At 39.4% G+C, this 25,984-nt stretch overlaps 2 protein-coding genes and 1 non-coding gene across 3 annotated transcripts; 1 reads left to right on the top strand and 2 right to left on the bottom strand.

Annotated features, from left to right (window-relative positions):
* The first annotated feature begins 1,003 nt into the window (after positions 1-1,003).
* LOC113284044 (F-box protein PP2-B10-like) lies at positions 1,004-6,330 on the top strand. Its single transcript, XM_026533437.1, has 2 exons — positions 1,004-1,855; positions 5,868-6,330. Exons 1-2 carry the CDS (start codon positions 1,015-1,017, stop codon positions 6,020-6,022), a joined length of 996 nt encoding a protein of 331 aa, XP_026389222.1. The 5' UTR covers positions 1,004-1,014; the 3' UTR covers positions 6,023-6,330.
* An 18,359-nt stretch (positions 6,331-24,689) lies between these two features.
* On the bottom strand, positions 24,690-24,761 carry TRNAD-GUC. Its single transcript has one exon. It is a non-coding gene; the product is annotated as a tRNA-Asp (tRNA).
* Positions 24,762-24,985: 224 nt separating this feature from the next.
* LOC113278361 (translocator protein homolog) lies at positions 24,986-25,707 on the bottom strand. Its single transcript, XM_026527223.1, has one exon. The coding sequence runs from the start codon at positions 25,662-25,664 to the stop codon at positions 25,086-25,088; it is 579 nt and encodes a 192-aa protein (XP_026383008.1). The 5' UTR covers positions 25,665-25,707; the 3' UTR covers positions 24,986-25,085.
* Positions 25,708-25,984: the final 277 nt, after the last annotated feature.

Raw genomic sequence — 25,984 nt, 5'->3', positions numbered from 1 at the left:
TTCGATCTTGGGTGATTCTCCGTTTTCTTCTATAAAAGCGTCGTCTAGGGTTTCCTCTCCACAAAAGTTTGGATCATTCAACAAATACCCGAAATCGTCTTCTCTAAACGGTAGTGAAGCTTCAACATTATGTTCTTCACCTTCTTCTTCATACCCATCCATGTTTTTTGTTGATTTAAGAAAAATGGTAAACTTCCACTTCTTCTTCTTCTCTCTCTCCCACCAAAATCTAAAACCAAATAACTCAAAAAAATTTCCTAACACCAACTATATACACCTTAACTACCGACTGTAAAGTTAACTACCGATTGTGTACACCAACACCACCGGTTACTGGAATATCTACCGATTGTATACACCGACACTACCGATTATGATAATATATACCGACCAAATTAAAATACCGATTGTAGTTTTGCCTACCAATTATGAAGAATATATTTGTCATTTCAAAAAATCGGAGATAAGGAATGGCTTCAATTTAGGTTCGGATGATCCTGTTTTTTTTCTTATTAATCGTCCCTAGTTCTTTCACGATCGCACCTAAAGACGCCGGGCTTTTTAAACAATGCTCGTGTTTTGATTACTGAATGACACCTGCAATCACATGTTTCACGTTTGACGCCCGCTGCCCTGTGTTTCTTTTGCTTTCCTTCAGCTGCCGGCCAGCAAAAAAAAAAAAAGAGTGTTTGGCACTGGCATCACTTCCATGTGCATATTATTTTTTAAGCATTTTTATCTACATGAGGGACACATGCCCATGCACCTAAGTAAAGATAAATAAAATAAGGACAGATATTGTTGCCAGATCTAAAAATAAAATTAGAAAAAGTTATCTAACGGGTCCTCCACTCCTCCTACTGAAAAAACAAACTTTCAACCAAACCGATCAACGCGTATGTTGACTGAATATACGCGTTAGGTTGTAACTGGTGCACGTCTTCTTGTCGACTCGTATATTATATATCAGAAACAATCTTGATGAAGAACAAACCAAGGTGAAGTCATCAAACAATGGAAACCGCAGAGAAAGATGAGGTACCAGTAGAAAAATCAGAAGATACTGGTAACAATCTGGAGAGACTACCAGAAGGATGTATATCTGACATCCTATCTCTAACAACACCTGCAGACGTGTGTAGATCTAGTCTTGTTTCAACTCTTTTTAAATCTGCTGCTGATTCTGATGCTGTTTGGGAGAAATTCCTTCCGGCAGATTACCAAGACATCATCTCCAGAGCATTTTATCCCTTTTCTTCAGCTGCGACGACCACATCTAAGAAAAAGTTGTATTATCGACTATCCGATGACCCACTTCTCATTGATGATGGTCTTAAGAGCATTCAGTTGGAAAAATCTAGTGGAAAGAAATGTATCATGCTTGGAGCAAAGGAGCTTGCAATTGTTTGGGGAGACACTCCTCAGTACTGGTTTTATCGAGGGTGCCCTGACTCCAGGTTCGCTGAGGTGGCCGAACTGCGATGCGTATGGTGGTTTGACATCCGTGGGAAGCTGGAAATCCAAATGCTATCCCCAAACACCTTCTACCTAGCCTACCTTGTGCTGAAGATAAGGGATCGTGCTTATGGATTTGATGAACCTATAAAGGCCAAAGTCGAAGTTGGTGGCCACACTAGCCAAGAGAAACTTATCTACTTGAGTGCTTGCAGCGATAATGATCCTCCAGATCAAGTGTCGGAGGCAGAATATTTTGCACGGGATAGAGGAGATGGATGGATGGAGGTTGGGATCGGTCATTTCTATAACGAAGGAGGTGACTACGAGGGCGGGGAGGTGCACATGTCTGTGACTGAGACCGAGAGGTTAGGGGCCAAGCGCGGCCTTATTATCCAAGGTATGGAACTTAGACCCAAGGTGAATTGTTAGTGTATAGGATTTGAATAGAATGAAAAGTTTATTTGATATATTTTACTTAGTATGAATTGATTTACAAGTATTTATTATTGAATACCAACTTATATAGTATCAATATAGGGGCATATATTACCAACATCCTATGGAATTGTTAATGTAAAATTTTGTAAGAAAAAGGTTTGCTGCATTATGGAATTCGCAAGTGTTATTGCATCGCTTTCTGCATTGTCATATGCTAGTTGAGCTTCAATTCCCTGGAACTGGAATTGAACTATGCAGTTTTATATCAATGGAGCATAAAAAGCAAAGTATATGAAAAAAAAAAAGCAAAGTAAATGAAATGAAAAAAGAAACGCTGTTGCCGGGATCAAACCCGGGTGACATGCGGAAATACTTAGCAATATACTACAACGACTTGATTGTTCTGGAATTCTAAAACATCCTTAAACAACGAATAAATATGAACGATTCACAAGGTGAGGGCCTCGCATCATCATATCTCCTCACCTTGATGATGTGGCTCTCATCAGAACCCAAAACTTTAACTAGAAAATGATTAAATAAACAAACAAACAAAAGACTACTGTTATTGTTATATCAAAGAGAGAGAAAAGAAGTGAGCTTACAGGGTACAAATTAAAGAAACCACTACTAGATACATGAAGATCACAAATAGTACATGAAGTTTCATTTAGAGGTAAACAAGTTTATAATTTATAATAGTAAGATAGGCAACCCATGCTAAACAAGGCTTAAGTAGATCACCAGCAATAGGATTAACATCTCTAAACATTCTTGAACAACCAACTAAAGCACCAAACTCAGCAACACAAACTACTAATCCTAAATAATTTGAACCCATCAACAACACAATCGGTTTCCAACATAAACTCAATCCAAGCTGAGCTGCACATAGCGGTAAAGCATTCGGTTGTCTATGAAATCCACCTTCTGCCCAAACCAACCAAGAAGATAGACCCATGCAAAAGGATTATATTAAACACAAGAAATTGAACGCCCATGTTGGTGGAAACCAAAGAGGTTTGTTTTGTAATGATCTGTATCTTTGATTTGAACCAGAAAGGTAGATTGTAAGTATTGTGAGTATGGTTGTTATTGAAATGGCTATGGATAGCAGGGTTTGAAAAACAGGTCACGCCTACTGAGCGTGACCGTTATAACGCGTTTTGACGGGTGTGAGCACGTTTCAGGCAAAAATCGCGTTATTTAGGAAAAAAACGCGTTTTTTTATATGTTTTCTAAAATAACGGTGAAAAAGAATTATGGTTTGAAATTCCAATCTAACGGTTACAACGTGCGCGAAAACAGTTATAACGAGTCTAATAACGTTATTATAACGTTTTCTTTATATTATTATTTTATTTTTAAAATATTAGTTGTAACTTTTTACTCTTTAATTTAAAATATAAAGAATTGTAAGAAAATATTTTTATATTCTTTTTTATTTAAAAACGGTTATAACAGATGTGAAAACGGGAAAATGGTCTAAAAAAACTTACGTTAAAATGTTATTTAGATAGAAAAAACGTAAATTCAATTTTAGAAAAACAACGTGTGTGAAAACGGATAAACGGTCCTCAAAAACTGCTGTTATTTCCTATTTATCAGACCCTCACGGCCACAATGTATGGGTGTGACCGTTTTAACGGGTGTTTTTTTTGTAAAAAACGAGTGTTTTTCAAACCTTGATGGATAGTGATTTAAGACCTTTTTTTACCATGGCCATTTTGTTTGGTTTTGGTGGTGGTGTTTTTGAGGTGGTGGTGGTTGTAGAAGAAGCTGTTGTTGGTTCATCTTTGGTTATTCTTTGTCAGATTTCTTGGGTAGCCATGGATGAGATATGTGATTAGATTATTAAATGGCACGTTTGCATACCCACGATGAAAAATGTGATTAAGTCGTGCAAGAAGTTGAAGGAGTTAGCAAACTAGTGGATGGACAATTCTCCCACGTACGAGGAACTATTTCAACCACGATTTCTCACTTTCGCACTCTTTCAAATCTGCAACCGTCACACTTACAGGGATCAATGTGTCTACTACTCTTGCAATATAAATAAGTTCCTGAATCCACGATTGAATGGAAATAATTCTCATCTGAACAAGAACTCTCAACAGAGTAAAATTAAATCGATCAGAACTTATCTCATTTTGACAAAAATATTGCAAGTCTCTAATACATCCACATCCTTCAATCATCATTGATCTCACACACTTTTCAGCGTCCCTCATACAGATCGAATTGACTCCGACATAATTGAATCTGGAACGACCATTGTCTTGGTTTGGGTGGAAGTCATACAGATTAATCTCTCGAACTCAAAACATACACTCCCATTGAGTGCATCTGTTTGCAAAAGGTTAAATAAATCTTCTTGTATGAGGGACCGAACGCTCGTCTCTCCAATTTTCCTCAACAACCAGCAAATCTTTTTTCTCCATCAACACAAACATACTAAAAAAAAAAGGAAAGATTATATGACTTTACTTCGTATTTGCAAGCAACTTCGACTTAAAGGTGAAACTGATGATGAAGTCGTAGCTCGAGCTAAAAAGGAATACAGAAAATAGAAAGGTGACAATTTCAACTACGAAGCTCAATTCTCCATCATCAAACACTTCTTGATACATCGTAAGGAATGTTATTAAAACCAACTTTGTAATGCGGATCTAGTAAGTATATAAGCGGTTGTATTATGGTCTAACTAATGTAAGTATTACTACCTTTCAATCATAGTATGAATTCATGTTGAAAATCTAAATTTCTCAACTTACATATTCATTTACGGACGGGAAAATTGCCTTCTAAACATGTTAACCCAGCCGTAATACAGACTCAGGTGATTCTGGACCAAATAATAGCCAAAATTTCTTCCGTTCCCATTCGTTATGCTTAAGTAAGGATGAGAGTTCTTCTTCCCCAATATGCGTCCCTCTTTTTACGGCTTGGAGTCCCTCGGTTGCTAACTGTAATTACATTTTACGGCTGGTTCGACACATTATCCTAGCAATAGCGGTAAAAACTTAGATTTTCCCTCGAATTTTTAACAAGTTTAAATCAATAATTTTTTTTTATTATTGATGTGGTCTTCTTGGATGTTGTTTGAACAAGGAATTCATATGATATTGAACTTTTACAATATAATTCAATTTATTGATGTCTTCTTAGATTTCGCCAAGTTCTCTAGTTGATGTCGTCTTCTTAGATTTTCTACTCGTCATCGGCAAACACGAGATTTCAACAGCAATAAAACACCATATATACTTCTTTACCCTAAGTCTCTTTTCTAATTCAACTTTCTCACAAACTTTTCATCGTCCACTACCGTATACATCAATTGCCAAAGTCAATAACAACATCAATAACATCAATTGCCAGAAGATATTATTCCAAAGAAGAAAACAGTTGCGAGAAAACAAAAACTAGAAGAATCTATGGCTTATTCTTCATCAAATGGACAAATCCTCTTATAAACTCATTATCTTTATGTTGCATCTTTTCAGATCTGAAAGTTTTGAGCAAAAATCCCTCAATAGAGTTTTTCCATGAAAACGATGGTTTATTCGTAGCAAAGAATTTTTTTTTATTTCTTCTTCAAAATCTCAGTAGATTCTTAATCATTAGCTCCTGTTCTTCAAAACCCATGTGTTATATTTTCTGAAAAAATAGAAAAATAGGGATTTTTAGCCTGATTTGGGTTTTCCCCTGTGAATGAAATTGTATGAACAGTTGATGATGCATCTCGTTATTCATAAGATAAGATTCAATTTGGTTTTTTCCGTTGACTAATTACCAACACAATTTGTTGTCTGCACTGCCAGCGATGGCGGGAAAAATTTTCATCTTAGAATCACATCGGAGTCGGAGTGATTCACAGTCATGGATTGTCACCAACATATTAGCCTGAATGGGATTCTTTTCTTCATTATCTTTTCGTGCTGATTACTAACTTAAATTACTTGTCGTTACAGAGAAAAAATTATGGGCGAAGCTACATCGGAGCAGCAACAACATTTCAAATCGGAGCATCAACCTCGGACGAACAATCAAAGTTCAATCTATATCGGACCAGAGCAATGTCGAAGACAAAGTCAGCCAACACGATGTTGATCCAACAGAGCTCTGATGACAAGGTGTATGCTTCTATGTTCAACAAGAATTGTGAACACATAAATCACGAAGCCATCCACGTGTTCACAAACAATATTCGCATACATCCTAATTCTAGAATTGTCCGTCGTATGCGTAACGGGATGATTATATCGATTCATCGACTCGAAGTCTTCGGGCTTGTCATTGTCTAGTCTAATATTATCATAAATAATGTTCGTATAAAGGAATAAACCAGGAATCAAGTATAAATATAAAGCATATGAAGTTTAACGCTGAATGTAAGGTGCTGAAATCTAAATGAGACAGATTTACGTGGTTCGACACTAAGGCCTACATCCACGGGGTTGGTGTTTCACTATGTACTGAATGGTTACAAGGATAGTCGAATGACTTTAAAATATACATAGGTCTGCGGAAGTAGGGGGATTACTTACTCTTCCTATTTCTCTCTCCTATATTCTCCTATAATTGCTCTCCAAAATGGTCGACCTCTCCTCTCTTAGTGGAGAGGGGTATTTATAAGGTTGGAACGTGGGTCCCATTTCTGAAGTGCCGTTGTAATCTTATCTTCTTGTGCTTTGTGCCTACTACGCAGAGGTCTTCGGCATATGCCTCGGCCTGAGATTGAATACGAAGGGTTATCCTCGCCTCTTCCACGAGCTGATTGACACGTGTATATCTCTTTGGTATTTAATGCGGGTAGATGGATGTTTTCTCGTGTCAGACAAGTGTCTCTTTGTCTGGTCACATCTGTGTCAGCCAAACTTCCTCTCGGCCGTTGATCTGGGATCTTCCTCGGGATTGGGTGTGTTAACACCCAAGGGGTATTATCTGGTGCTCCTATGAGCCATCATACCTCTGTGATGCTTTGTAATTTCGAAGAAGAAAGGTAGTCCTACACGTTTCCCACTTTGAATTAACTTTCCCCGTAACTTCTCCTTGGTACGAGGAGCAGTTATTGTCTTCTCTAGCTTCATAAATAGGAAAGAGAATGTGAAAAAAACTTTTATCCTCTTTTTGTCAGTGTTCATTCTCTTCTTCTTTTCTATTCTTGTTCTTTAGTCATTTATCATCACCGTTCTTGTGAGGAAGATAACATCATTCAATTTTATGTTTCTTTCGCTTTTGATTGTTGTTGCCCCTGTATCTTTTCATATCTCCGATCCTCCTTTCTTCGACTGTGGTTGGTGCTTGTCGCCCTCTTCTATACAGGTATGGGGTTTTTCATTAGTTGTTCATCATTGATTTATCTATGTATCTACCCGTTTGTCTCCTACTGCTGTATTCTTGGTTTTGCGATGAAGATCATACATGTTGAGGCATATATGATTGCCCCTGTTCTTTGTTACAGTGTCTGTGAGTCTGTATCTAGTATTATCCCTGGCGTCGGATGGAGTATTTTTTAGTTCTTAGGGTTTTTCATGTTTTATCCGGATGAACCATCAATTATGGGTTTTTTTGATCTTTAGTGATCTCCTCGTATTCTTATCTAAACTGTTTTTGTGTTTCCTTGTAGATATGTCTGATCGTCTGCGGGCTCCTTACCAAACCCCGCCGTCTAGTCCGCCAAGATCCCCTCCTCGTAGAGATTTTGTTAGATCTCCACTTGGGGAAGGTCTTTACAAGTCTTCGCAATCGGATCCTATGGGTCATAGGGTTTCATCTTCCTCCGGTGCGAAGGTTGTGCCTACTAAGAAAGGGGATATGCCGAAGGGTCCTTCTGGATCTAGGTATGCTGTTAACCGCGCCCCTTCTCGTCCTCGTGAAGATTCTAGGAGTACACAGGCTCCTCCTCGTGATGAATCTAGGAGTATGCGGGCTCCTCCTCCTCGTACTGAAATAGTGGATGTTCCGCCCCTTCGTTTAATGGCTCCTCCTTCAGTGCCTCCGCAGAAATCTTTGCCGCCTCCTCCCGCGGTTTCTTTCAAAGGGAAGTACTCCAAGGGTACTATGTCAAGAGCTGATCCGTCTACAAATCTTCCTTCTAAAAGGAAAGCTTCGGAATTGGGTCCTATTTCTGATTCCGCAGACGAAGAAGAAACTGTCCCCGTGATACGCAACATTTCAGTTGGTAAGAAGAAGGTCACTTTCAAGCATATTGATCTTGAGATGTTCAAGGAAAAACATGAACTTCAAGCTTTTGAGGTTCGCTTCTATGCCCCTGACGATGATATCACCTACGAGGTCCTTGCTAATTATCAGTTTGACGAGTTTCATCTGTTGACTACGGTTGGAGCCTTCGAGGCGGGTCTTATGTTGCCCCTATATAAGTCGGGTGACTCCTTTTATAATGACGTGTTGGCTAGTCGCGAAGGCTCTTCCACGAACACTCATAATCGTTCCGTGTCACAACTATCTGGGAATTATCTTCATTCACTGAAGGAATGTTACCTGCGAAGCAAGGGAGAGACTATGATGACCTGCTATGTTCCAAATCCTGCTGAGAGAGAGTGGTACACTCCTCAGAATTTTAATAGTTCTTTTGGGGATTATGTCAACAGCAGAAACCGTAAGCCGTGGAGTGTAATCTTCGTAATATTGCTGCTCCCCGTGGTGAAATTCGTCTTTTGAGTGAGGTGAGTGATGCCAAGCTGAAGTATGTTCCTAGTACTGAGGGATCTGCTAAACGGAAACTCTTTCCTTCTCGTGAAAGGATTAAGTGTGACCATGATTATGAATGGAATGCTACTGTTATTGAGGTAGTTGGTCCTTGGGCTTATGGATGGATTCCGGGTCCACGCGGTTGGCGTCCTTCTGAAAATAGCAAGCCTCGTGAAAATCCTCCTGCTCGTTATGGATATTTCTGTCCTTGGCGTCCGAATTTCCCGGGCATGAATTTTCCTTATGCTCTTGATGTCGTTGATGGAGATGAGGAGGAGGGTTCTGGTGCTACCCATCCATCGAAGAGTGCTGCTGCTGCCAAGGTATAGTTTCTTCTTATATTCTCTATCTTTTTGCCCCTTTTTCCTTGCTTGAAATAATTTTCATTATTGAAGTGAGGGAAAAAATGAGCCTTTGTGGGATGTATACTGGTTTGTAGGTGTCGAAGAAGAAGAAACTTGGACACAAACAATCTTCTACTGCGGTTACCGGTGAGGCTGAGGGTTATGAGGAGGTTACGAGTCCCGTAAACCAAGGGTATGGTGAGGATGAAGAAATGTCCAATGGATAAGAGCGCACCGACACTTCTCACCCTGATGACGAAGGTGGTGATGGTGAAGAAGAAGTTGCCGCGGGTGGTGATGGTGAAGAAGAAGTTGCCGCGGGTGGTGATGGTGAGGCTGAGGGCAATATTACCGTTGGTGGTACTGGCGGGAGTGGATCTGCCCCTGTTGGCGATGACATTGTTGGTGTGGGTACTCTGCCCGTTATTTCCCCAGAATTTTCTTTTGGTAGGATATATTCCGCGGGGGAATCCTTTGATGTGAATGCTTCCATGGGTCTTGCCGAAGACTTCTCATTGCTTTCCCAAAATGATGATTGGGATGTGCTTGGGGATCTTGGAAAAGAAGGTACCAGTGATCAACAAGCTGAGAACGCAGGTGGATATGCTGAGGGTGGTAATGTCGAGACTTGCGCGGGTGAGGAGATAACCGCCAAGGGGAAGTCTGCGGTTGAGTCTCGTTCCGAGGATTTACCTTACTCGCTAATCCCTGAAGGTGAAGATGTCATTTTGGCTTGGCTAAAGAAGAAGAACCTGATGTTCGTCCCTAACCCTGCCCCAGTGGTCACTGGTGAGAAGAATTCCGACGCTTATACTCGTCGAGTGACGCAATTGTCTTCTGAAGCCCGCGTGCTGAGATGTGGGAGAAGAATCTTAGAGCTTCGGAAGTTAACCTAGTGGTTGACCCTCCCTCCTCTGTTGCTGATATGATGGCCATAGCTGATGGGTACCAATACGGTTTTCCCCAGCAGCGTGTTTTACAGGTAAATCCTTGTACTCTTTTTATGATATCCGCGCATTGTGTTCTTCGTGATATCTGATCCCTTTGGTATAATAATGTTTGTTGTTTGTGACTTAGATGATGAGGAGCGAACATTGTAACCATGTTCTATACCAATTATTCAAAGCAAAGTCTTTAAAGTTGGAGGCCAAGCTTCGTCATAGAGAAGAGGAACTGTCTGCGGCTGAAGTGGAAATAAATGAACTGAGGGGCCGTCTGAAGGAAAAAGAACAGCTGGGTAACGCTGAGGAGAGTCTTCGTTCAGAACTTGCTATAGTCCGCAGAGAATTGGAGCAGACTCGTAGAAATGTCTCGTTCTTCACAGGTTCGTATTTTACGGATTTTTCACTCCTTGTGATTCCCTATCTGTATTTTAGTGTTCTGTCTGAGTCTCCCCACCCTATCTTCAGTGGGTGGAGTCCCCGAGTTGATATGGCTTCGGAAAGAAAGGGAACGACAGAAATCCCGTATTGCAGAGTTGGTGGGTAAGTTGAAGAGCGAAGCCGTAAAGTGGAATGCTCGTGCTGATGAGCACAACGCCTTAACAGCTGAGTGGCGTGAAAAGCGAACATTGATGGTTGATATGCAAAATAAGTACAATCATGACCGTTGTTTGTTTAATGGTACGCTGCTATGTACGCGTGACAACCTGCGTGATGCTCGAGAACATACTTCGGACATAGAGGCTAGAGTGCGCTTTTTGGAAGGAGAGTTACAACAGGCTCGTTCTTTCTTAGGCCTCGGGGTTAGGGATAGTATGTTGCGTCTTTCCGAGGAAAAAGATAATGCTTGGGCCGAGGTTGGTGCTCTTAGTAAAGCTCTAGCAGCGTCTCGAGCTTATGTTGCTCGCTAGTGGAGTCTGAAAGAGATATTGAAGTGAATGTGTATCGACTCCATAAAAGGATGGGGGAGGTGAATGACGAATTCAACCATCTTCGTCACTTGGATTCGATGAAGCAGGTAGATTTACACGCGAGTCAATTTGCTCTTACGAACCTTCAAACGGATTATAAGAAACTATCCACCGAATATGACTTTCTTGATGATGCTCGGGACGCAGTTGTCAATGAGTATGAAGAGTCTTCGACTAATGTTGAAGGTATAACCTCATTTTACCGAGTGTGATTCTGTTATTTCTTCGTTTTAACCCCTTGGTATTTCTTGTTTTCAGCACTCGAGGGACAGCTTCACGCAGCAAATGATGAACTTAAAAAAACTCAATCTGCCTTAGTGCAGCAGGAAGGACAAGCCAACTATTTCAAAGGGTTGGCCGCGTCTCGTGAGGAAGCAGCGGAGATTGCCTCCAAAGAGGCGGAACGCCTATCTGCATTGCTGTCTCAGGCCAACAAGAGGACCGCTGTTATCACTTATAAAGCTCGATGTCAGTTGGCTGAAGAGACCAACAAATTCCTGGATAAGATTGAACTTGGTATTAAAGTCGAACATGGTCTTGTTAAGAATTATCCGCGCGCGTCCCCTTCCCGCGCCCTTGCCTGGTTCTTCTGGGCCCTCTTCAGGTGGTAGCGTACCTTCATCTCGCAGAGACAACCCTGTTGATGGAGCTGTATCGTCTAAGTAGATTTATTTTATTAGTCATAGAAAGTTGATCCTTGTTGATTATATAATTTCGGATCATTTTTTGATGTGTTTCCTGCTTTATCTTATTTGCTGAATCTTGTAATCAACTCTTTATGAAATGGATCATCCTTTTGACGTACCTACGTTATCAATTCATCTTTTTATTTTAAATAATTGTGAAGTATTAAACTAGAAATAACTTGTTTTGTAAAAAGTTGAGAGTGTTTGAGTGCGACACCGAAGGTAAATACCTTCGTGATCGTCTTGAGACCTGTCACCCCGCTAGCGAATCCTGGGCCAAAGGATTCCCAAACGGTGGGGGTCAGGGGCAGCGTTCTAGGATATGGAATGCTTATTTAAAAATATTTACATGCACCCATTCCATCGCCCCGCTGCCTTAAAATTGGTTGGGTATCTCTTTCTGCTGGGTGCCTTCCCCCTGGTCTTACACTCATAGACACTGATAGAGGAGCCCTGAGAGATTGTAGATTAACTACTTTCCCCAATATTGTTAATTTATAATGTAATGTACATGTGTTCATCCAGCGGGCCTTTTGACCATTTCGTTTACTTGAATATTTCTCACAAAGTTTGTTGGATTGATAGGTTGAGGCCTGCTACTCCTCGTCCAGAGATAGAAACATGTAAAGCGGTTACGCTGCCTTCTTCTTCTGGTATTCTTCACGCAGATGCAAAGCTACGCTGCTCCTATGGGTAGTACGATTTGAGCCATTTAGCATTCCAAGGGTGCCGGAGGACCTCGCCTTTCAGATTGCGAAGATAGTAGGAACCGTTTCCCGCAATGTCGTGTATTATAAAAGGTCCTCCCCATGTAGGTGCTAACTTTCCCCATTTCTTCTCTCGTTGATACTGCGGGATTGTTCTTAGCACATACTGCCCTTCTAAAAAATTTCGAAGCTTAACCTTTTTGTTGTACTCTCTCGCTAGTCTCCGTTGATAATTTCCATGTTCTGCAATGCTGCTTCCCTCCTTCCTTCGCTGGGTCTACCTCAATGCCCCTTTTTGTTACCAGATATCCGAGGAATTTCCCTGAGGTGACACCGAAAGTGCATTTTTCTGGATTTACTTTCATGTGATGTTTCCTCATTGCTTCGAAAATATCTCTCAGGTCCCGGTGGTGATCTTTGCGCAACCTACTTTTGACGCGCATGTCATCAACGTAGACTTCTAGGGTACTACCAATCCATGACCTGAAGATAGCATCGACCATTCTTTGGTACGTTGCCCCTGTGTTTCGAAGTCCAAAGGGAATTCTAGTATAGCAATAAAGGCCATGCGGGGTGTAGAATGCTGTGTGTAGTTGATCTTCTTCTGCCAGGGCTACTTAGTTGTAGCCAGAATATCCGTCCATGAATGACAGCTCTTCGTATCCTTCCACTGCTTCAACCAGCTGATCTATGCTTGGCAGGGGATAGCTGTCCTTTGGACATGCCTTGTTGAGGTTAGTAAAGTCGATGCATATCCTAACCCCTCCATTTTTCTTAGGAACGACGACCATGTTGGAGATCCATGTAGGGTATTTGACTTCCTTGATGAAGCCTGCTTCTAGTAGTTTCTGAAGTTCTTTTTCTACTGCCTTATGATACTCTGGTGCAACTTTTCTTATTTTCTGCCTGAAAGGTAGCGTGCCTGGTTTGATGCGCAGCTCGTGTTGGATTATTTTCGGATCAATCCCCGGCATGTCTCCTAATTTCCAGGTGAATACGTCCGCGTATTCTTTAAGTAATTTGGTTAAGGAATCTTCTCTTCTTTCGTCCATTATGGTCCCTACTTTGATCATCTTAGGGTTTTCTTCCGTTCCTATGTTTATTTCTTTTACGGGATCCACTGGTGTGAACACCGGGTTCGGGTCCCCGAGGACTGAGACGTTCTTTAATTGCTTTTTGGTATGTTTCTGTCCTTCGTTGGCTGCTGAAGTACCTGCCTCTGTGTTTAGGACATTATCATCTTTTGTCAAGCCCTTCCCTGCGGTTTCCTTGAGGAACAGGTCTATGGCCTTTTCTTTCGCAGCTTCTTTATTTTTAATCCTTCGGGTTTTTCGCTGCTCTTCTTGTTCGTTGTTGATACGATCCTGAGTGGTCTGGCACTCTTGTGCAGAGACCCGATCTCCCTTGATTTCCATCACTCCCTCGGGTGTAGGGAACCTGAGATATTGGTAGTAAGTTGCTGCTACACCCTTGAGTTTATGTACCCACTTTCGTCCAATAATGGCGTTATAGGGGGATGGGGCGTTAACCACGCTGAATCGTGTTTCTACTTTCATGGGTCCGACGTTCACCTGTAACACGATGTCTCCCAATGGCTTTGTGGGCGCTCCATTGAACCCGTAGATGGTGTAATAAGAGGTCATTAGTTGTTCATCATGGAGCTTCATCCGTTTGAAGGCGTCGTAGAATAGAACGTTCACTGAGCTTCCCCCGTCGATGAGGATCTTTTTGAGGTTACATCCGGCCACTGGTAGTGTGAGAACCAAGGGATCGTTATGGTCTTCCATATCTTCTTCGATATCTTCAGTATCGAAGATGATAGGTGTGTCCATTCACTCTTCGTGCTCGTCCACCTCTACGCCATCAATCTTATATAATTTGCAGTGGTCTTCGAACTGCTTCCGTAGCATCTTTCCTATTTGCGCTGTAAGGTAGGGCCCTGCGGCTTCGGAACACGAGATGGTGTTGATTGTGCGGTTTCCCTCTGGAAGTTGGACTTGCTTGGTCCGTTTGGATCTGTCCTCGGTGACCTCCTTTCGTATGTATTGCTTGAGTTCGCCAGCATCAATCAATTTTTGGATCATTATTTTGAGGTTTTTGCATTTCTCGGTCTGGTGTCCATTGAAGCAATGATACTCACAGTAATCTTTAGACTTCTCGGTTCTTGGGGGCTGTTTTCCCTTAGACCACGGCCACTCCAAATTTTCCCTTCCTTTGATCTCTCGCAAGATCCGAGCGTAGCTAGCATTGAGCTTCATGTAAACCTGATCTTCGAATTTTCCATCGTCTTTTCGTCGTTCATCTCTTCGTTCCTTCCTATCTTCGGGAAGCCGTTCCACTGAGCTATTTCTTTTGGCCCCGCTGGTTTGTTCTGCAGAATTGGTACGGTGAGACCTCTGCGTTTGTGCCCTCGGGTTCTCACGCTGGATTTCTTCAAGACGAGCGTACTTCTCAATAATTATTCGAAGATCCCCTTCTGTCTTAGGTACGCTTCCGTGAATCTCAACAAATAGTGGACTCATTCGGTCTAATCCCCACTTGTAGCAGTTGATACTTACTACGGGATCCACAGTCCCTATGGCTTGGAAGATCTTGTGCCATCTGTTGGTGTATTCTCTCGTGTTCTCCTTGTAGCCAATTCACAGGTTATAATGTTTACTTGACTTATTATTGCATTAATTTCTAGTAAGGGTAATATGGTCATTCTCACAGTCTGAAATATTAACTATACTTATTTCCAATAATGGTAGTCTGGTCATTTTCACAATCTCCGTAATATTTATTGCATATGTTTCCAATAAGGGTAAAGTGGTCATTTTCATAGTCTGTAATATTTACTTTACTTATTTTTGATAAGGGTAGTTCCGTAATTTTCATAGTCTCCATGATATTTATTGCACTTATTTCAGGTTAATATGGTTATTTTCAGTCTTTAATATTTACTTTACTTATTTTTAGTAAGCGTAGTTTGGTTACTTTCATAGTCTCCATGATATTTATTGCACTTATTTCCAGTAAGGGTAATATGATCATTTTCACAGTCTGTAATATTTACTTTACCTATTTCTGATAAGGGTAGTCTCGTCATTTTTATAGTCTCCAAAATATTTATTACACTTATTTCTAGTAAGGGTAATATAGTCATTTGCATAGTCTCCATGATATTTATTGCACTTATTTCTAGTAAGGGTAATATGGTCATTTTCACAGTTTGTCATATTTTCTTTACTTAGTGCTTATAAGGGTTGTATGGTTATTTTCACAGTCGGTAATATTTACTTTACTTATTTCCGATAAAGGTAGTCTGGTCATTTTCACAGTTTCCATAATATTTATTGCACTTATTTCCATTAAGGGTAATATGGTCATTTTCACAGTCTGTAATATTTACTTCACTTATTTCTGATAAGGGTAGTTTGGTCATTTTCATAGTCTGCATAATATTTTGTTGCACTTTTTTCCATTAAGGGTAATATGGTCAATTTAACAGTCTATAATATTTACTTTACTTACTTCGGATAAGGGTAATCTGGTCATTTTCACAACCTTCGGAATTTTTATTGCACTTATTCCGATAAGGGTAGTCTAGTAATTTTCACTGTCTACGGAAGAAGCAGACATGTCAAAGTCAAATTTCTATAAAGTCATGGCTTGTTGACTTGGTCTTGGTCCCGTTTTCTAATATTAAAAAAATTAAAAAGAAAAAGAAAAATGTATTTTGATTTATAAAAATGAAATATAATTGTTAGTTTGTACAAATGTGGGAAAATTAGTGACAAGTAAAATTCAAATTGTTATCATTTTGGAGTTGTTTTTAGATGTGGTGAAATATTTGGGTGAAATCATCACTTTGAATTATAATTGTAATTGTCTGTAAAATTTTCAACAAATATTATTGTGACTAATAAAAGAATTTAATATTCCTAATTATTATCACGAATACGAAATTTAATAACAGTTATAACTGTTGCTGGACTTATCACAGGTGTATATGTGACTGAAAAATAAACTGCGACAGGTTGCACTGTTGCAAAATCCTGGTTTTGGTGTAGTGAATGTCTTGGCTGCAATTCTAACTCTTGGTCACGACACCAACTTGGCTGCGATGCTAACTCTCTGGTCACGGCACCAACCTGGCTATGATGCCTATTCTTTGGTCACGGCACCAACTTGGCTACAAACGCCAAATCCTTTGGCCATGCCACAAGTAGCAAGATGATACACGTTTTCCACGAAAACACTCGAGACATCAAAACATGTCATAAACTGGGGGATGCTCATCAGGGTATTGGTCCGGCGGTTTACAGCGAGCGGCGTAGTTACAGGAAAGTGTCATAAGGGTGAGGCAGTTAGTAAATATAAGAAGTAATGGTGAAACGTTTCCTTCATTATGGAAACATCAATTGCATGCGTTCCCTGTTACCATTTTCTTCCATTTACTCAACTGTTTCCGCTTCTTACGAGACCAGGGTACGTTTCGTTGCGACTTGTATAAATAGGTCTCATCTATTTCCACCAAGGACAAGTTTTGGTCAGGAACATACAACACTCATAAATCACCTGTTAGCTTTCACATCTGTTAGCTTTCCACTTTCTGATGCAAGTCGTCAAACAACTACTCTTCCAGAATCAACTATTCACGTCTCAACACTCTCTTCGCTTTTCCTCCCCAAGACCAACCCTTCTCCTCATTTTTGTGACCGAAGCAAGTCTGGAACGACCATTTCTTGTTTTAGGCGGGATTTGTACAAATTGATCTCTCGAATCAAAGTACTCCCTTGCAGTACATTGTTTAGGGTTTAGACTCGTTTCTCACCCACACACCCGAAATTACCAAAATCAACAGAAACTATTTTCACCCTCAGACAGTTACAAAAAGATGTAACCCATAAAGTTCGTTTAACATCGATTGAGAAATAAATCTCAAAACAAAAGATTAAGCTCTGAAGCTACAAACCACAATACTTGTGGGTCTTGAGACCCCGCAAATGTAAGCATTGCATAAAATGGAACTAGGCACACGAGGCCAGTATAGAAGTCTTAATATCCTGAATAAAGAAAGAAAACCTTGTCCGCTGCAACTTGCGAATAAGGCAGAGCTTATTCATTTCTAATCCCGGAAACGTCTTTGTTCGCCATACCTTCGCCATGGACATTTCCGAACACATGATCCGCTCATGATTTTCAGCTGCAACAAGATCGAAACAATCTAAAGTCATCTGCAACACAACGGTCAAATTCTGAAAGTGTCGAGATAAACGAGAGGATAATATCATAGGGAACCCCCAAAAGGCACTGAGACTAGTCTCCACATTACCACGAATATAAGAAAACTCTACACAAAAGGCACTGGGATCAGACCCCGGATACGCCGGCTGAGAGCTTACATAGTCTAGACTCATACGAGCAAAACTATTTCTTTCCTCTCCCTACTTTACAGAATCACCCTTGGTGATATCGGACACTCCATAACCCCCCTAAAAGGAGCATGCTCGACATGTCAAGTAACTTGTATAAGACACCCGATGTCAGCATTAGGACAACTCAATGGACACCTTCCCAAGAATCCATCTTATACTAAGAGAGCAACCTCGACACAAACATACACACACACAAAATTCCAACTTACCACGACAATTTGAAACAAAAAGGGAGGGGGGGAATACATGGAACAAAATACGAAATTAAACAATTACACCCACAATGCCAATGATAGGGAAATACATGAAACGTCAACACTGGAGACAAAATCAGTCACCACTTACATCCGAAACAAGAAAATAAAACATCAATGAGACCATTAAGGCATTAAGCGGAGCTCCTCCCGAGCCTGTGCCAAAGCAGCACTAACTGTGTCCTTACCCGGAGAGTCGAAAGCAATCGGAAAAATGATATCATACGCTTCCTCTCGTAATAGCGGAGGTATGTGAAAAAGAGGGGGGTAACAAAAGAACCTTCATCCCTAGCCTCATCCATTAGACGCTCCGAGTTCGCTACAAGAGTGCCCAATGACCATGACAAGACACGAGATGATTAAAAACAATAGGAAGAACCCGATAAAGGTGTTCAAGACGAACTATTTCCAGAACTAAACGAACGCGAGACATAATAGAAGAGAATAAAATTAAGACTAAAATATAGTCGAGCCCTTTTATAGAAGGGGAAATTAATTACAGTCATTAACAAAGCTCAACCACCATCTACTTTAATGTAGGATTTGAAGAGATAAAACGCCCACGATTAAGCTACATGATATCGGGCAATGGCTTGATCCATCTCCACCAAGAAAGCACAAGCCTCATCTAACAAACGACGCGCCATCATGCAATCAACATTCATATCTAGCAGGAGTTGATAAATACGGTCCAGTGTTTCCGGGGAATCTCTTGTTTGAAGGGAAGTTTCATGAGTCCTCGATCGTTCCTTCCACCTCTTCTTGAACCAACAACGAACATCGAACCTCTTTCGAATCATCTCTGATCACAAGACCCGGGACCGACCCTAGAAACACCAAAAGACCATCTCGATGAAGCGATATCACAGTCATAGGAAATATCGAGAGAGGAAAGACATATAGATACAACAGATTCCCCCACTGAAGCACGAGTCCTAAAGTAGAGGAGAAGGGGAAGAAAAGATTCTAACAAGACAACACAAAACCGGAACTATGATAGGGTCAGCCGATATGGACCCAAATACGAGATGAGAGAGGGACCCTTGGTTAGTGCTCGGGATTATGACTAACAAGGGGCTCCCAAGAAAAAAGAGAATGCAAAGGCAAGATCGAATCCGCAACTAAGTAGGGGGCTCCCGAAAGGAAATGACGACTAGAGGAGGCGTTCTCAATATAAGCTATGACTGATTTCCAAGTCTGCAAGCCTCGATAAAATAGTCAGGGGGTAATGTAAACACGAGAATTTAACCAGATCCGAGGACACCAAATAGGGGCTTCAGGTATGGACCGGGTCACTCTTTGTAAAGCCGGGGTCACTCCTCCCGACAATGGGATGTAAATGGGTTGTCTCAAGGACCGGGGTACCTCAAAGAAAATAACTAGTGGAATCCCAAGTAACCTAGCTGTAACAGTACATGTGTACGGTTAATAATAGAAGACTTACCAAGAAAGGTAGTTGAGTACACGTATACGACACTTACATGTTGCGCGGGACAGAGAGTCAATGTGTTGCACAGGAGAGAGGAGATGGGTGGATGGAAGTTGAGATGGGTCATTTCTATAATGACGAATTAGAGGACGACGTCGACGGTGAGGTGCATGTCTGTGCTTGAGACTGAGATAGGGGCGTAAATTTTGCCCGGCAGCCCGAAGCCCAGTACCGTCCGCCCTGTCCCATGACAGTCCATGGGTGACTGTGTCCCTTTACGGGATGGCCCGACCTATCCCATTTAAATAAGAGGGCGTGCACAGACCACAAGTCAAATTTTCTTGCCCGGCCCAATACCCTCCCTATTATCCCGTCAATGTTACCCGCCCTGTTAGCCCGCCAGTGTTATCCATTTACCTAGCTTAAGTGATTGTTCTCATTTGTTTTATCCTAGAATATACTTGGTACGTATACTTAATACAGTCAATCCTCATAGTTCTCATATGTATTTCTTACCTTTTACTCCATAGGAGTCTAAATTTGTTAACCATATAGAGAAAATATTGAGCAAAATCTAAGGCAGTTTCCTTTTTCTTATGATTCCATTCATAAAAAATTATAAAAAGTTTGATTTATCTTATTTCCATCTCAATTCTCGTATTTGATTATTAATTTTAAGTAAAACTTGTGTATTATTACTACTTTCTTTTTATTTTTAATAATATATATAATATATATTTGTTTGCAATATTCAAGGCCCTCCCGACCCTACTTTTATTTTTAATAATATATATAATATATATTTGTTTGCAATATCTACCTTTATTTTTAATAATATATATATAATATATATTTTTTTGCAATATTCAAGGCCTTCCCGACCCTAATATTACGAAAACAGGCTTGGGTAGGGCCCAAATTACGAAACAGGAGCAGGTCATGGGTACTAACTGAGATGAACAACCCTGCCGACCCGACCCTTTTAATTTCATGATAAGAGATTTTTCCGGCCTCCCTATACCGTCCATTAAATAGGCCGGGCTGCCTATACCGTCCCATTTAATAAATGTGGGAATTACCAATAAGTACCATTATAGTGTTTTTAGTTAGTGACAGGTCCACCCATTAAAATCCAGTAATCAGAGGTCCATAATTTTTTAAGCCCAGGTCCTGCACACGTGCGAGATCAGGTATGCATAATATGAAAATACCACAAATAAATTTCCTATTTAATACGTTAAAAGCATGAGAAATATTTTTCACATTTCATATTCATTTTCTTCTTCTCTTTCCTCTCACCATTGCTGCAGATGAAGATGAAGATTTGTTTTTGTTCTTTCTCGTTTCTACCGAATCAGATGATGAAGATTTTCCATTGTAATGTTTCTTTTAAGGTTTTGGCAATATAATCATTGTTGTGCTTGATTATGTTTTCGATCTCCATGGTTGATTTGTCGACTATATATTAGATCTAGATGAATAATCACATTTTTTGCTCATTTCGTTGCTAGATTCGATTATGCCGCTTCCATTTTAGATGTTTTAGACGTGTTTCAGTTCTTTTTTGTATATGAAGCAACAATACGTATATCCCGTACTGATAGAAACTTAGTTTATTTTTTAGAAGAAGAAGAAGAAGATGCATCGTTATGATTTACGACGAGAAGATTGTTTGTGTTTCCAGGTATGTATATTAACAATGATTTTCGGTTTCCATTCCATTTTTTTCATAGATTCGTTACTAGTTTTTCACATGCAGCTGAAGTTTAGATTATGGATCAGCAGTACATATATGATGTACTGAAAAATTATGCTTTAATTTTGTTATTTTTGTAGTTTTTGATATTTTTCTTCTTCTCTCGATTAGAATAGTAATATAGAATATTGAAGAAAAAAGTGTTTCGATTCTGGTTTTAGAGTTCATTCATTACTTGGTTTTCACATGAAACTGATTTTAGTTTCATTTGGTTGTTTTTGATATGCTTTTAAGTTTTTTTTTTATTAATCATCGGTACGTATATGATACTGGTGGATTTTTGATGGAACAAGTTCAGATCTAAATAAACAATCATGTTTGGTGTTTATTTCATTAGTAGATCTGATACTTTTATGGTTTTTTTTTTCAGTTTTCTTTTGTTATTATCCATTGTTGATAAATATCACTGTCCAGAGTTCGTCCTAAATTTTATACTTCTCTTGCTGTTTTAAGAGTTTGTGTGGGATATAGTTGATGAAAAGAATGAACACAGTTGGGTTTTCTTAGATTTGTTTATAGACCTTCTTTGATTCATATGTGTAGTATTTGAATTTTGTTTGTTAGTGATGTTGTGAAGTTTGTGATGAATATGTTCTTGAAATGCATTAGAAGCGTTGGGTATCTTTAGAGAGATGAGAATTGAAGGAGTTAAATTGGAATTGCATGATTGTATCTTACTATTGCTGATGCTCCACTTGGTGAGAATTGAAGGGGATTTTGATTCATGTGTATGTGCTCTTCCTCTTATGTAGTCTTCCTCTTTTCTTTATTTCCTTTTAAGATTCATGATACAATTTGTATCTTATCTATCACGGACAGGTGAAGTGGGAACCCGTTCTGCGTTACTCAACTTTGGATCACCAGTGGATGCATCTCAGCTATATAAATTACTCCATACCCTTCATCCACTCCCATCAGAAGAAAAATTAGCAGGCAAGGTGCACCTGGAACATGTATGTTGCTCGGATTTTGTTGCTTTTGTCATACCTACCAAAATAAATAGAATAGTAGATTGGTGCATCTTCTCGATGTTGTTTACTGCTCTGGAACTATTATCCTCAACTGGATAGATAGACCTCACCCTGTGTAGTTTCTTAAATGTCAAATGGCCTAATGTAGGCTCATGGGCATGCGGAAAAGTAAAAGGTTAGCCTAATATTTACAGTTAGATAATGTGATTTTGTTAACTGATACTAGTTTTTGAAAGCTTTATCGTTCTCCCAAAATCATGTAGACTTCTGAGGCAGAACAATTCTTTTTTCTACCACAAGTTTCCTGACTACCTGCTGTTGTGCGATATTGCTGTCTCACTGGAATACCCATTTCTTGCTTCATGCTACAAACAGACACCACCTGATACACAACTGTTTTTCACCCTTAGTCACTATGTGGAAATGATAATCTATAGAGTCACAAGACTCATAAATTTTTATTATCAATTGTTTTCTTTTGTGTATTACCTATCAGTACATATATGACGTACTGTTTTCTTTTTGTGGTTACTATGAATCTATAGGTTTTCTCTTATTTTTTTGGGTTTGTTATAGTTTGTTTTTGTGTATAAATTGACAGTACATATCTGGTGTACTGATTTAAAATTCTTTTGATTCTGTTTGCTCAGTGTTTTGCCACTTTTTTTTGGTTTGATCCATTAGTACATATGGGTAATACTGAAATATGTGTATGAATTGACAGTACATATCTGGTGTAATGAGTTTGTTATGATTATTGAGCATTAAATTACTCGAATTGGTGATTAATTAAGAGTTGATTCTTCATTTTGTCAAAGCTTCAGAGTTGAGGTAATCTTCTAATTCAAATATTTTGGAAATTGATAACGGCAGATGTGATGATGATGATGGTTTACAAGACTGTGCTCTCAAAATTAATGCACCAAATCTGGTGTCATTTACCTATCATGGTTGGGTGGCAAAGGAATATTTTCTTTCCAGTTTTCAAACACTAGTGTCTGCAACGTTTGGCTTTGTGTACCAAGGGGGCGAAAGATAGGTGCAGCTGTAAGTAAGTTTTTTCAAGCGCTTGCACATGTAAAAAATTTAACAGTATGTGCTGCAGCCCTACAGGTACTCTTCTTTATTTTGCTCTCTTTAAATTTTTATGTAATATATGCTCAAGCAGATTCCTAAAAACTAATATACTTGCTAATGTTGTTTTAGTTGTGATGAATAGACAATATCCGTTGCGGACGAGTTCGTAAAAATTATACCTATATTTCATAATTTGGAGAAGTTGTTACTAGAACTGGAAGTAACTATTGATAAATCAGTATTTCCACTGCTCAAAGCAACACCTAAATTGACTCATCTTGAATTTAATGAGGTAAGTACACAAAACTTGTGATGTTTATTACCCATCTTAGAAAAACAAGTCCTGGGTGTTGTTAAGAATATTTATGCCATTAAAAAATTTACTCTTTTAATGTTTATCTGTTTCTTTTTTTTTTAATCCCAACCCAGAATATTCACGACAAAGTAGAAGATGAAGATTGGGATGGTCTTATGTTGACAACAAGATGTTTGTTTGAACACCTCCAGTCTGCTTGTTTCATGTTTTTTAATGGAAATGCGAGGGAGATGAGGTGGTTGAAACTAATTCTGAGGTGTGCAAAAGTTTTGCATATAGTTACTGTTGGAGGTTACGTCATCTACTTTTATGTCCTTGAGAACAGTCGATGGGTCTGTTATTTAGATTCATTCGTATGATCCTATAATATATGTGATGTAATACGTTTTCTAATTTATTTATAATTGATTCTAACATATGTGATGTAATACGTTTTCTAATTTATTTATAATTGATTCTAACATATATGTACTTTACCTGGAAGCGGTGCAGCAGATATGTACTCGAATTGTAAGCAGCGGATATATATATACTCGAATTTGTAAGCAGTGCAACAGATATGTACTCAGATTTGTAGCAGTGCGGCATATATATATTCAAATTTGTTAGCAGATATGTGCTCCACTTTGTGAACAGTGTGCCAGATATGTACTCAAATTTGTAAGCAGTATAGACACACACGTTTGGTAGCAAGGGATATTATCTCCATGTTTTAATTAATTTTAGACCTTCGGATAAAAAAAATCCGGTTGGACTACACGTTTGGTAGCAAGGGATATTATCTCCATGTTTTAATTAATTTTAGACCTTCGGATAAAAAAAATCCGGTTGGACTCTACTATAAATGACTATATGGGCCTAGGACCAAACAAAAAATTTTCCTTAATAAATTGGCCGGGCTGTCCGGCCCGGACCAATTTACACCCCTAGACTGAGAGGTTGCTAGGCAAGTATTGCCTTATTGTCCAAGGTATGGAACTTAGACCCAAGGTGAACACATGAATACTGTACAGCCCCTAAAAATTTCTTTGTAATTTTGTTTTTAGAGTTGACAAAAGAGATTCATAGCACTACAAACGTACTGTAGAATTGTTAAAAGTTTCTTGAGAAAAAGGTTTGCTGCATTGATTTATGATCTGTGAATTATTCAGTTTTATATCCATGGAGCATAAAATGCCTTAAAAAGCAAAATATAGCAAAAAAGAAACGCCGTTGCCGGGGATCGAACCCGGGTCACCCGCGTGACAGGCGGGAATACTTACCACTATACTACAACGACTTTGTTGTTCCGGACCGTCTCGCTTAGAAATATATAATAAAATAATGGTGGGAATCTCAGTCGTATTTGTAGTTTGAAGTTATGTTGTCAAAGACGATATTCTTCACAAGTTGAGGGTCTCGCATCACCATATATCTCCTCACCTTTATGATCTGGTGTCTCACTCTCATCAGAACCCAAAACTTCAACTAGAACATGATTAAACAAAGAAAAGGCTACTATTATTGTTGTATCAAAGAGAGAAAAGAAGTGAGCTTGCAAGGTACAAATTAAAGAAACCACTACTAGATACATGAAGATCACAAATAGTACATGAAGTTTCATTTAGAGGTAAACAAGTTTATAATTTATAATAGTAAGATAGGCAACCCATGCTAAACAAGGCTTAAGTAGATCACCAGCAATAGGATTAACATCTCTAAACATTCTTGAACAACCAACTAAAGCACCAAACTCAGCAACACAAACTACTAATCCTAAATAATTTGAACCCATCAACAACACAATCGGTTTCCAACATAAACTCAATCCAAGCTGAGCTGCACATAACGGCAAAGCATTTGGTTGTTTATGAAAACCACCTTCAGCCCAAACTAACCAAGAAGATAGACCCATGCAACAGGATGATATTAAACACAAGAAATTGAACGCCCATGTTGGTGGAAACCAAAGTGGTTTATTTTGTAATGATTCGTATCTTTGATTTGAACCAGAAAGGTAGATTGTAAGTATTGTGAGTATGGTTGGTATTGAAATGGCTATGGATAGTGATTTAAGACCTTTTTTTGCCATGGCCATTTTGTTTGGTTTTGTTGGGGGTGTTTTTGAGGTGGTGGTGGTTGTAGAAGAAGCTGTGGTGGGTTCATCTTTGGTTATTCTTTGTCTGATTTCTTGGGTAGCCATGGATGAGATGATGTGATTAGATTATGAAGGTGAAAGAAAAGAAAGAAAGTGGAAGTAGAAGAGAATGACATTTTTGATTGGGGTTATAAAAGAGGAGAAGAATGTAAGCTTTTTTCTCTTCTGTTAGCTTATTTTTGTGGTTGATTGACATGTAAGCCGAAGGATGTGTGATGATTAATGACACGTGCATGAAAATAGGGACACGTGCATGATTTTGCGTGATGTGATGAATTGAGGATTTGGTCAAGTCTTTACTCCCGATATATCCAAGAAACTAGTCTGACTCGGTTGTGTATGATTCATCCGGTGCATCCGGGCGT

The sequence above is a fragment of the Papaver somniferum genome, chromosome 5 (assembly GCF_003573695.1).
Source record: "Papaver somniferum cultivar HN1 chromosome 5, ASM357369v1, whole genome shotgun sequence".
Classification (NCBI taxonomy): Eukaryota; Viridiplantae; Streptophyta; class Magnoliopsida; order Ranunculales; family Papaveraceae; genus Papaver; species Papaver somniferum.
This window is presented reverse-complemented; position numbering and strand designations above follow the sequence as displayed.